Source organism: Babylonia areolata, chromosome 30 (assembly GCF_041734735.1).
Source record: "Babylonia areolata isolate BAREFJ2019XMU chromosome 30, ASM4173473v1, whole genome shotgun sequence".
NCBI classification, from domain to species: Eukaryota; Metazoa; Mollusca; class Gastropoda; order Neogastropoda; family Buccinidae; genus Babylonia; species Babylonia areolata.
This window is the reverse complement of record NC_134905.1, coordinates 25,106,375-25,118,874: the sequence shown is the minus strand read 5'-3', so window position 1 is coordinate 25,118,874 and position 12,500 is coordinate 25,106,375. Positions and strand designations below refer to the sequence as shown.

The window sequence follows — 12,500 nt, the reverse complement described above, 5'->3', positions numbered from 1 at the left end:
AAGAGGAAAAACGAAAATCCCCAGACACTTACAGCGATGTGTTAGCGTAATGTTAGGAGGAGGAAAACAAACGAAAATCCCCCCCCCCCCCCCCCGCATCCCCCCGACACTTACAGCGATATGTGAGCGTAAAGTTAGAAAGAAGAAAAACAGAAGAAATCCCAAAACATTTAAAGCGATGTGTGAGTGTGTAATGTGTGTGTCACACTAAAAACAAGAGAGGCAAGGCCTTCAAGACTCACTTGTGACTGAGAGTAAAACACACAAGCTTTTTATGTTTTGAGTATAATTTCAAAATGTAAAGTTTAAGATGAGAAAGATCAGTTTAAAGCAAATTAAGTCCCCTAACATTAATTACAGAGTAATTTCCCCTTCTTTTTTACTATCTGCACCAAAACGTTTGCAAAATAAATAAAACTTCCATGCTTAGCAAAAGAAGTTCCTGTTTGAACAAAAAATGATAATAATGACTGCTCTTGTTGTTGGGTCAGAATATCAGATCAAAGTGCCAGGTTTAGAGAATGCAAAAAATATAAATATAATAGTAAAATGCAGTTTGCATATAATTAGGCTTTTTTTTTCTTCTTTTTTTTTGCCCATCCCAGAGGTGCAATATTGTTTTAAACAAGATGACTGGAAAGAACTGAATTTTTCCTATTTTTATGCCAAATTTGGTGTCAACTGACAAAGTATTTGCAGAGAAAATGTCAATGTTAAAGTTTACCACGGACACACAGACACACAGAGACAACCGAACACCAGGTCAAAACATAGACTCACTTTGTTTACACAAGTGAGTCAAAAACATCAACCCCCCCCCCCCCGCCCCCCCAACTACCCAGACACTCACAGCAATGCAGTCTCCAGTGTTGAGGAGCCCGAGGTAGGAGGCTGCCTCCCCTCCACACAGCCCCAGGTAGGCCACCAGGCTGTTGGCCGAGGGGATCTCCACCAGGCTGGTATTGTTGTGCACCCTGGGGAAGTTGGTCACGTTGCCCTTCATCCGCTGGGTGATGCTGTGGGAACATTAAGACAGAGAGAGAGAGAGACAGAGAGAGAGAGAGAGAGACAGAGAGAGAGAGAGAGAGAGAGAGAGAGAGAGAGAGAGAGAAGAGAGATAATAAAACACGGAGAAAATATCACCAGAATTCATTATCAGTTGTTTCGCTTGTCAGTTTAACGACTTCTCTTTTACGAAGTCCTTTAAGTAATTTCCTGTAACTGATTTTAGAATTTTTTTTCTTCCAAATTTCACCCTCATTTCACCCCCAACCCTCCACTCATTCACATCTCCCACCCCTTCTAACCGATAATACTCAAATGTATTCATAAATACTTTAACAAAATGTCTTCAATCACCGATATGTGTGACGGGACATTAAACAAAATTCCTCCTCCTCCTCATCAGAATAAGTACGATAATGATAATACTGTCAAGTGGACAGCTCTCAGTTGTTGGTTATATATATATATATATATATATATATATATATATATATATATATATATATATATATATATGTGTGTGTGTGTGTGTGTGTGTGTGTTGTGTGTTATAGTTTTATTATACTACATTGTGTAAAAACTAAAATGTTTACGGTGATTATGTGAAGCATACATTCAGTCCAGCACCTGCGAAACTGTTTTATACCACTGCATAGAGTTCGCACATACACACACATACATACATCATAGTGCGCACATACGAATGCATACACACAAACAATACATGTAAAATCAAATACACATATACAAACGTATGATAATATGCATGACAGCCAGTCTTGTCTTGCCTATGACCATCAGAACAGCAGAGGAGGCAACTGCTGTCCCGACTATCTGGGCCAGAATTTGATTATAGTGGAGAGTGTCTTGCCCAAGTTACATCCCCACTCTCTCGGTCAAGAGGGTTTTAGGACAGTCAGCGTTGGGATGGTTCCCAAAGGCCAACTAGCCCCCAAGGCTGCAGCGCTAAGAGCCAGTGTAATTTTACCGCCGCACCCCACCACCCACACATACGATAACAAGAGAGGCAAGGCCTTCAAGACTCACTTGTGATACACTTTTAAAAAAATCCAAGCTTTTTATATATTGAGTATAATTTCAAAATGTAATGTTTAAGATGAGAAAGATCAGTTTAAAGCAAATTAAGTCCCCCTAGCATTAATTATAGAGTAATTTCCCTTTTTTACTATCTGCACCAAAACGTTTGCAAAATAAATAAAACTTCCATGCTGAGCAAAAGAAGTTCCTGTTTGAACAGAAAATGATAATAATGACTGCTCTTGTTGTTGGGTCAGAATATCAGATCAAAGTGCCAAGTTTAGAGAATACAAAAAATATAAATATAACAGTAAATGCAGTTTGCATATAATTAGGCTTAATTTTTTGTGTGTGTGTGCAATATTGTTTTAAACAAGATGACTGGAAAGAACTGAATTTTTCCTATTTTTATGCCTAATTTGGTGTCAACTGGCAAAGTATTTGCAGAGAAAATGTCAATGTTAAAGTTTACCACGGACACACACACACACACACACACACACACACACACACACACACACACACACAGTGAGACAACCGAACACCGGGCTAAAACAAAAAACCAAGCAGACAGACACAAGATGGACTCACCACGCCTCGTGCTTGACCACAGTGGACCCGTTCCGGAGGGTGATGAGTCTCTCTCTCTGCGGGCACTCCCCCAGCTCCAGGTGTCTACCGAACTTCCGGAAGTACTCAAAGGCCGAGATGTCCATGCTACCCTCCGTCTCCCTGGAGACAAAGAAGAAAAACACACTCACTTGTTTCAGTTTCAGTAGCTCAAGGAGGCGTCACTGCGTTCGGACAAATCCACATACGCTACACCACATCTGCCAAGCAGATGCCTGACCAGCAGCGTAACCCAACGCGCTTAGTCAGGCCTTGAGAAAAAAAGGAAAAAAAAGAAAAAGAAAAAAAAAGGTGAATAAATTATAGATAAGCTTACATAAATAAATAAATAAATAATAATTATGATATAAAAAGGGTAGTAGTAATGAAAAAAAAAAAATAATAATAATGTGGGCGATTCGGCACGCACTAAACAACACGCATTGATAAATGAACACACAAGTTTCAGTTTCAGTTACCCACAGAAAGAAACAACCTTTACAAATCCAGCTTTTTGTATTCTGGTGGAAATTAATGGAATAATCTCCCACTCACTCTGAAAAGTATCGTAAATTAAAAACGTGTTTAAGAAAAATCTGAAGAATCACCTCACTGAAAACGATTAACAGTAATACAAATTTTGATCTGTTGGTCAAATACTCCTGTTATTAATTGTGAAATGTTTTGTATATGCTTGTGTTGGCAAGGATTTTGCACTATATGAAGGAACATGTGCATGTGGGTGGGATGGGCATGGTGTAATTGTGTCTGAGAATTTGTGTTCATGGTGTGTGTGTGTGTGTGTGAAATGGAAATACAACTGTGTATTTCTTTATCACAATATTCTGGTATATATATATATATATTCATTTTGTTGTTATTGTTGCTTTTCATCTGCTTGTTTCCCCTCTCTCTCTCTCTCTCTCTCTCTCTCTCTCTCTCTCTCTCTCTCTCTCTCTCTCTCTCTCTCAATTTATTATTTATCAATTTATCATCATGAAATGAAAATGCTGACTTGACCCGACTTGACTTCAGTTTCTCAAGGAGGCGTCACTGCGTTCGGACAAATACATACACGCTGCACCACAGCTGCGAAGCTTGATGCTTGACAGGCAGAGTTTTCATTTCATGAGTTTTAATAGTAGATAACAATATATTCCACAAGGATCCTCCTGAATAAATAATTCTAGAATTGAATAGATCAACTCTATAGAGTGGTACTGTGATCTTGTGTGTAGGACAGACCGGGTTCGTTACGAGTTTAATTCTTAAAGAAGGAGAAGCAGTGCCAGATATGACTTTAAACAGATGTGCCTTGTAATGAATAAGCTTCGATTCAAGTGGGGGGGAATATCTAGCTGTGTGTAATCAGATATGGATAAAGATGATGACTTTAGAAGATTTAATTTTATGGCACGCCAGAGAGAGAGAGAGAGAGAGAGAGAAAGAGTAAGGAAGAGAGAGAGAGGGGAGGGAGGGAGACCGGACGACAGAATGAGATAGAGGTCGATATACTCGTTCGCGCGCACGGACGCGCGCGCGCGCACACACACACACATACAGAAAAGAAAAGGGACCACCACCACCACCACCACAATGGCGTATGAAGCCAGGCAGCCCATTCAAGAATCAATCAAGGAGAACTTCCGCCCACAATCCCCCTCTCATGCCGAATCGCCCACATCCGGTCGATCGGGGACTCTATAGCAGCGCGCGAGCGAGCGGAAGTCGCGAAGAGGATGCCGGGACAGTGCGGAGCCATTAGTGACGTCATCCGCGAAGCGTGTGAAGTGTGGACACTGGTGGTCTTTTTTTCTTTCGTTTTTTGTCTTTTATTTTTTTATTTTTGTTTTTGGTTGTGTTTTTTTCTTTTTCTTTCTTTCTTTGTCTATCTCTCTATTTTTTCATTTTCTTTCTTTCTTTGTCTATCTCTCTTTTCTTTAATTTTCTTCTTTCTTTGTCTATCTCTTTTTTTTCATTTTCTTTCTTTCTTTGTCTATCTCTCTTTCTTTCGTTCTTTTTTTAATTTCTTTCCTTCTTTCTTTCTTTCTTTTCTTGCTGTCATTCTTTTCATGTCCTGAACAGTCGTGTTTTTTTCTTCGTTTATTCTTTTCTTTTTCTTTCTTTCTTTCTTTTTCTTGCTGCCATTCCTTTCTAAGATCGATCTGATGTCGATGTATGATGCAGAAAACAAAAAGTGTTCAGACTTTTCATTGACCTTTCCTCCCGTGTGTCGTCGTCTGTCTCTTCTCTGTCTTACGCTTGCACCTACACACACACACACACACACACACACACACACACACACACACACACACACACACACACGCACACACACACGTACACACGCACGCACGTACGCACGCACACACGCACGCACGTACGCACGCACACACGCACGCACTCACGTACGCACGCACGCACGCACGCACGCACGCACACACACACACACACACACACACGTACAAACACCTCCACTTCCACATCAAGCCATCAGTAATTAAAAAAGAGAAAAAATAAGAAGAAAAAGATTTAAAAAAATATAGGAGAGAGAGAGACAGACAGACAGAGACAGACAGAGAGACAGACAGAGAGACAGAGACATAGACAGAGACAGAAACACAGAGAGAGACAGAGACAGATGAATAGAGGAATGGTTTAAAACACAGAATTTGACAGAATTTGTCAACACCAACGTGCGACCTCAACACCATAAATCAGGTTCGTAAGACGGCGATCAATTCAAAAAAAAACGGAGCACAATATTAAGGCAGACCCTGGATCATGGCTTCAGAAAGTCTACACCACGACACGCCACAAAGTGCACAGAAAACCCCCTGCTGATTTATGCACAGTGTGTGGATAGTTGGTCGTGCTGAGCAATTTGTCAGGGTCTAGCAACCTCAGGGGACTGATATGGGTCTGGACAGTGCGTCTCGTCCACTGAGCAACTGAGCAACGAGCAATTTCATCACCTCACCGAAACTGTCTTTATTGCGAGGCGCCAGAGAAGTGGACCGCTGTTTCCAACATGAAGGGCGGAAGGGGGTGGGGGGGGGGGTAGACTTTTTATTTCAAACAGGGCAACAACTGGGGGAAGGGAGGGAGGGAGGGAAGGGGTGGGTGGTAGTGGCGGAAGGGGGTTGAGGGAGGGAGGGAGGGAGGGAAGAGGTGGGGGGTAGTGGCGGAAGGGGGTTGAGGAAGGGAGGGAGGGAGGAAAGGGGTGGGGGGTAGTGGCGGAAGGGGTTTGAGGGAGAGAGGGAGGAAAGGGGTGGGGGGTAGTGGCGGAAGGGGGTTGAGGAAGGGAGGGAGGGAGGAAAGGGGTGGGGGGTAGTGGCGGAAGGGGGTTGAGGGAGGGAGGGAGGAAGGGGTGGGGGATAGTGGCGGAAGGGGTTTGAGGGAGAGAGGGAGGAAAGGGGTGGGGGGGTAGTGGCGGAAGGGGGTTGAGGGAGGGAGGGAGGGAGGAAAGGGGTGGGGGATAGTGACGGAAGGGGGTTGAGGGAGGGAGGGAGGGAGGGAAGGGGTGGGGGTAGTGACGGAAGGGGGTTGAGGGAGGGAGGGAGGAAGGGGTGGGGGATAGTGACGGAAGGGGGTTGAGAGAGGGAGGGAGGGAGGAAAGGGGTGGGGGATAGTGGCGGAAGGGGGTTGAGAGAGGGAGGGAGGGAGGAAAGGGGTGGGGGGATAGTGGCGGAAGGGGGTTGAGGGAGAGAGGGAGGGAGGGAAGGGGTGGGGGATAGTGGCGGAAGGGGGTTGAGGGAGGGAGGAAAGGGGTGGGGGGATAGTGACGGAAGGGGGTTGAGGGAGAGAGGGAGGGAGGGAAGGGGTGGGGGATAGTGGCGGAAGGGGGTTGAGGGAGGGAGGGAGGGCGTGGGGGATAGTGACGGAAGGGGGTTGAGGGAGAGAGGGAGGGAGGGAAGGGGTGGGGGGTAGTGGCGGAAGGGGGTTGAGGGAGGGAGGGAGGGAGGGAAGGGGTGGGGGATAGTGGCGGAAGGGGGTTGAGGGAGGGAGGGGGTGGGGGATAGTGACGGAAGGGGGTTGAGGGAGGGAGGGAGGGGGTGGGGGGATAGTGACGGAAGGGGGTTGAGGGAGGGAGGGGAAGGGGTGGGGGGGTAGTGGCGGAAGGGGGTTGAGGGAGGGAGGGAGGGGGTGGGGGATAGTGACGGAAGGGGGTTGAGGGAGGGAGGGAGGGAGGGAAGGGGTGGGGGATAGTGGCGGAAGGGGGTTGAGGGAGGGAGAGAGGGAGGGAAGGGGTGGGGGGTAGTGGCGGAAGGGGGTTGAGGGAGGGAGGGAGGGAGGGAAGGGGTGGGGGATAGTGACGGAAGGGGGTTGAGGGAGGGAGGGAGGGAGGGAGGGAAGGGGTGGGGGATAGTGACGGAAGGGGGTTGAGGGAGGGAGGGAGGGGGTGGGGGATAGTGACAGAAGGGGGTTGAGAGAGGGAGGGAGGGAAGGGGTGGGGGGATAGTGGCGGAAGGGGGTTGAGGGAGGGAGGGAGGGAGGGAGGGAAGGGGTGGGGGGTAGTGGCGGAAGGCGGTTGAGGGAGGGAGGGAGGGAAGAGGTGGGGGGTAGTGGCGGGCGGGAAGAGATGCTGGACAAGTTCAGCCTAGGAAGGAAGTTAGCAAGGAAATGGAAAACAGTACTGGCGGGAGGGACACATCGATACAGCTAGGAACTTTCACTGAGGGTGAGAGTGAGAGGCTGGGCGAAAAGTTCGTACAGCAAGCCGTTTGAAACGCGCGTCATTTCACAGAGGAGGCAGGAAATTGCACACAACGGACAGCACGTGCAGAGGATGGGATTGTAACGGGGAGCCTTCGGCACACTGCTTGCCTGGGTGGCTTCAACAGCATCTCATCCATCTGGATCTGTTCATGACAGCTCCCGTCCTGTCGGAAGGGATTACAGCATTTTTTTTTTTCCTTATTGTATTTCTACATATTACCTGCTGGGTTTGAGCACCCTCCCTTCCGCCCCCCCCTCCCCTCCCCCTCCCTCATTGTGTGTATATTTCCCTCCCAGTCAGCAGATGATAGTTGCAGGGATGTTAAATTCTCAGTCTTGTCACTTTTTTTGTTTTGCAAGATCGGTATCAGAGACAAAGCTTGACATAACAATAGCGACAAAGAAGGAGAAGAAGCAGAAGGAGAGAGAGAAAGGGGGGGGGGGAGCAGAAGAAGAAGAAGAAGAGAGAGAGGGAGAGAGAGAGAGAAAAAACTTACTTCCTGCAGAGTTTATTGCAGTGATTCACAAGAACTACCCCAACCCCCACCCCCAACCCCCCACACCCGATACCAATCTTTCTCAATCCAAACAGGGGGTGTTGGGGGTGGGGGGGGGGGGGGGGGGGTGAAAGCGAAAAAACAATGCAGCTGATCATTTCATCAATTTCCTTCTTTCAGTTGAGTCCATGGTAACAGATCACCTTTCCAAGAATGCTGGCAATTTTTTTTTTAAATTGAAAAAAAAATGTCTGAGAAAAAAAAACACACCACGATATCAATCATTCTGTAGAATAATATTCATTTGGAGTTTCCAAGTTTCCAAGGGAGAGCATGCTTTGAGAGAGCACTGGCTGGTGAATGATCACCTCATGGACACGAGGCCTCTCATCTCGCTCAGGACGAGGAGTAAGGAGACAGAACCTAGGAGAGAGAGGACAAGGCTGAATACACTCTGCCGGGAACCAGCAGCATGGCAGAAATAAAGGGGGACCATTGCTATTGGCCGTGGAAGTGGGGGGCACGGTGCGGTAGAAATCTATATCAGATAAATTTCAATCACAGCAGAGATGGTGAGCGGGGTGGCGTTGAGGAGTCGGACCAGACGTGTGAAACGGCCATTTGTCAGGAACAGGAAACTGCGCGTTGCAGACAGCGCTCGGTGGGGCTGAAATTTAATGGGCGATAACTCCCTAGTCTCTTCGGTCAGGACCAGGGCGAACTGCTTCAGGCGGGAGGAGATGTTCTGTGTGTGTGTGTGAAGGGGGGGGGGGGGCTCTGCACGCTGCCCCGATTCTCTCCCCTTCTCCTGATCTGATTGGTCCGCTCCGATTTCATCTGTTCTTTCTGATTTGTTGCTCGCTGCTTCTTGCTACCCCCCCCCCCCCCCACCACCACCACCCCCCTGCCCCCCACCCCATTCCTCTTCCTCCCCGGCTCCTTTTTCCCATCTCTCACTTCCTGAAGGAAACATGTGTCGTATTATCCACCTCCGAAAATGGAGTATGGTTGCCTATATGACGAGTTAAAACAACAACAACAACAACAAAAACAGTGGTCATGCTCGTAAAAGCCCGTTCGTGCATGTGGAGTGATGGCCTAGAGGTATCGCGTCCGCCTAGAAAGCGAGAGAATCTGAGCGCTCTGGTTCGAATCACGGCTCAGTCGCCAGTATTTTCTCCCCCTCCACTAGACCTTAAGTGGTGGTCTGGACGCTAGTCATTCGGATGAGGCGATAAACCGAGGTCCCGTGTGCTAGCATGCACTTAGCGCACGTAAAAGAACCCACGGCAACAAAAGTGTTGTCCATGGCAAAATTCTGTAGAAAAATCCACTTCGATAGCAAAAACAAATAAAACTGCACGCAGGAAAAAATACCAAAAAATGGGTGGCGCTGTAGTATAGCGACGCGCTCTCCCTGGGGAGAGCAGCCCGAATTTCACACAGAGAAATCTGTTGTGATAAAAAAAGAAATACAATACAACACAACACAATACAATACAATACAATACAATGTATACGAGTGAACAGGGGACTGGCAGCCCATGAAGGAAGAAGGTGCATGATGTGTACCAGCACGTTGGCTGACATATTTAACTCAGTATCCAGTTGGCTTGGTTAGTTTTGACGCTGATATAAAGTCTGAATTCTTTGGGGGTGGGGGGGGGGGGGGGGTGTTCTTGAATTATTTGAAACTGGTTTTAGGCTTGCTACGGACAGCATGAAGGGATGGCTTATATATATGATAGTCAGTCGTGTCCGACTATGACCATCAGAACAGCAGAGGAGGCAACTGCTGTTCCGACTATTTGGGCTAGAATTTGATTATAGTGGAGAGTGTTTTGCCCAAGTACATCCCCACTCTCTCGGCCAAGAGGGTTTTAAGACAGTCGGCGTTGGGATGGTTCCCAAAGGCCAACTAGCCCACAAGGCTGCAGCACTAAGAGCCAGTGCAATTTTGCCTCCTAGTTTGAGAGTCATAGTCCTTCACAAAAGACTAAGCTGTAAATGGTTTCCCATTGACTGGAGAAACACCACTGATAATACAGCTCTCACTTTGCTGTTGGCCCAAATGTAAACTTATGTCAATCTGTGATATAAGCCGAGTGTTGGTTATAGACTGTATGAATTGTACTGATTGCTGAGTGGTCTTCGGCTTGTTCCTCCCCCCCCCCCCCCCCCCTCTCTCTTCTCTGTCTCTGCGAGTATCTCTATCTTCCCCCTTTTTTTCTCTGTTGTTACCAGTCTCCAAGTTATCAAAAAAATGAAATAAACCTATTACGCGGCTATATGATTTTTTTTTCAACATTTTTTATTCAGACAAAGGTTTACAGATGCCGATTTTATATATTTTGTGCATTAGAAAGTATAGGGTAAGCATATAATTAAGTTCTAAGTACTGACAAGTCCACAACAGCAAAACAATAGTATGTTCAATGGCAAAATTCTATGGTAGCATTGTGTAGCTTAATCTTGTATTAAACAGTTATAAAGTGCCCATTTTTCCACAAACTTGTTATATTCCATAGTTATGGTAAAGGCATACTTCTCTACATCATATGCCTGTTTGAGGTCTTTTTTGAACATTTGTAGTGTCGGTTTTACTTTGTTGATTCTACATTTGTATACATAGAATTTAGCTACTAATGGGGGCGGGGGTGGGGGGTTGGGGGTTATCATCAGTTTCAGAAAGCAGCGTCTTTTGTATGCATGTAAATCATTCCTCTCCTTTCTTTGAAGCAATGGGTTCGTTGAGTACGTTCGAGTATTGCCGCAGTGAACAACCGCCAAGTCAAATGCAGTCCATGAGCTGGCTTCCGTTCAAAATTAATTAATTTTGTTCCAAATCGAAACTGTTGCACGTGTCAAAAGTGTGGCTCGCAGGGGAATCTGGAGGAGGCTACAGCTTGTGGAATTCCGTAAGAGAATGGGGAGTGAGTGGTGGAGGGTTATCAGTTCAATTCTTTATATCCTCGGAGATCTGAGAAATTAAAAAAAAACAAAAAAAAACGTGAAGGTGAATGAGCAGACCGTCAACACTGGCAGCATCTGAAGACAAGACTCTCATCAGGCCACGAAGACAGCAGACAATTGTAAGATTCTTGGTGGTTGTCAACGTGATTAAAGTCTCCGTCATCACTTGAGATGAAGCAAAAAAAAAAAAGTTGTCCGGGTTAGAAATTCTGGGGGAAGGCATTCGCTTTTCCTCACAGCAATTGGCTAACGGGCTATTATTTCATGGATAACTTTGTCCCATGACAGGTCTGGAGACACACACACACAGAGAGAGAGAGAGAGAGAGAGAGAGAGAGAGAGAAGTGAAGAAAAAATAAGACCGGGCAAACCATTTGACAGAATCAGCAAGAGACAGGTTCAAAGATGCAAGAAGAAAAATCGATCAAATAAAATCTTAACCGAACTTGAAAGGCTGGACGGAAGAGTTCGATCAGGCGTTCGAAAGACGAGTTCTCGGCAACAGGACATTGCACATAACTGGCAGCGTTTGCTGGCGGTGAAATCTTAAACGATTTTCTCGAATTCTCTCGAAGCTGGCTGCTGTTTTCCTGGTTATTTACAATCACTCTTTTAATGCAACTCCACACCATTTCTGATTCGTTCGCTCCATTCCTTAGTTTGATTATCATTTCTGGTCTGCTGTCTTTGAATACTCTTGATACTGTTTATCCTCACGATGTGTGTGCATCTGTCAGTCTGTTTGTCTACCTGCCTGTCTGTCTGTCTCCTTGTCTATCTACCTGCCTGTCTGTCAGTCTATCTGCCTGCCAGTCTGTCCGTCTCTCAGTCTCTTTCTCGCAGTAAGCGTCGTGATGATAGCTCACGACAATTTGATTTATCTGCCACGTTTATAGACACGAGACTGGATATAATTTGACAGCACATTAACCCTTCACTAATCTGCCACGTTCAAAGCCGCGAACCTGGACATCATTTGAATGCACATGAACCCGTCATTTCTCTCTGTTTATGAGGATTTGGCAGGAGGAAGGTGGAAGGAGGAAGGTGGCAGAATGGTTAAGACGCTCAGCTGCCAATACAGAGAGTCCGTGAGGGTGTGGGTTCGAATCCCGCTCTCGCCCTTTCTCCTAAGTTTGACTGGAAAATCAAACTGAGCGTCTAGTCTTTCGGATGAGACGATAAACCGAGGTCCCGTGTGCAGCACGCACTTGGCGCACTGAAAAAGAACCCATGGCAACGAGAGTGTTGTCCTCTGGCGAAATTACATAAAATGAAATCCACTTTCATAGGTACACAAATATGTAAGCATGCACTCAAGGCCTGACTAAGCGCGTTGGGTTATGCTGCTGGTCAGGCATCTGCTCAACAGATGTGGTGTAGCGTGTATGGATTTGTCCGAACGCAGTGACGCCTCCTTGAGAAAGTGAAACTGAAACTGAAACTATGAGGATTTGGATTTCTCTGCGTGAATGAATACACTCCGCCTTGGTGAGAAGCCACCGAACAATTTTAATTACAGGTTACCTTCATATTCCAACCAACGAGTCCTCTCTAACTACAAGCATGCAGAGGACTAACGACGTGTTTTTACTGACAGTGGGTGACACGCTGGTTGACAGCATTTTCCGGATGGAAACAACTGGTGGTATGTCCACG

The 12,500-nt window shown here is 46.3% G+C and overlaps 1 protein-coding gene across 1 annotated transcript in view; it reads right to left on the bottom strand.

Annotated features, from left to right (window-relative positions):
* LOC143275498 (uncharacterized) overlaps nt 1–12,500 on the bottom strand; it is a 145,834-nt gene that overhangs the window by 15,692 nt on the left and 117,642 nt on the right. Inside the window, exons 3-4 of the mRNA XM_076579649.1 lie at nt 2,635–2,775; nt 851–1,016 (exon numbers count right to left, since the gene is read on the bottom strand). Coding sequence (XP_076435764.1) covers nt 851–1,016; nt 2,635–2,775 — 307 coding nt within the window. The remainder of the gene's footprint in view (nt 1–850; nt 1,017–2,634; nt 2,776–12,500) is intronic.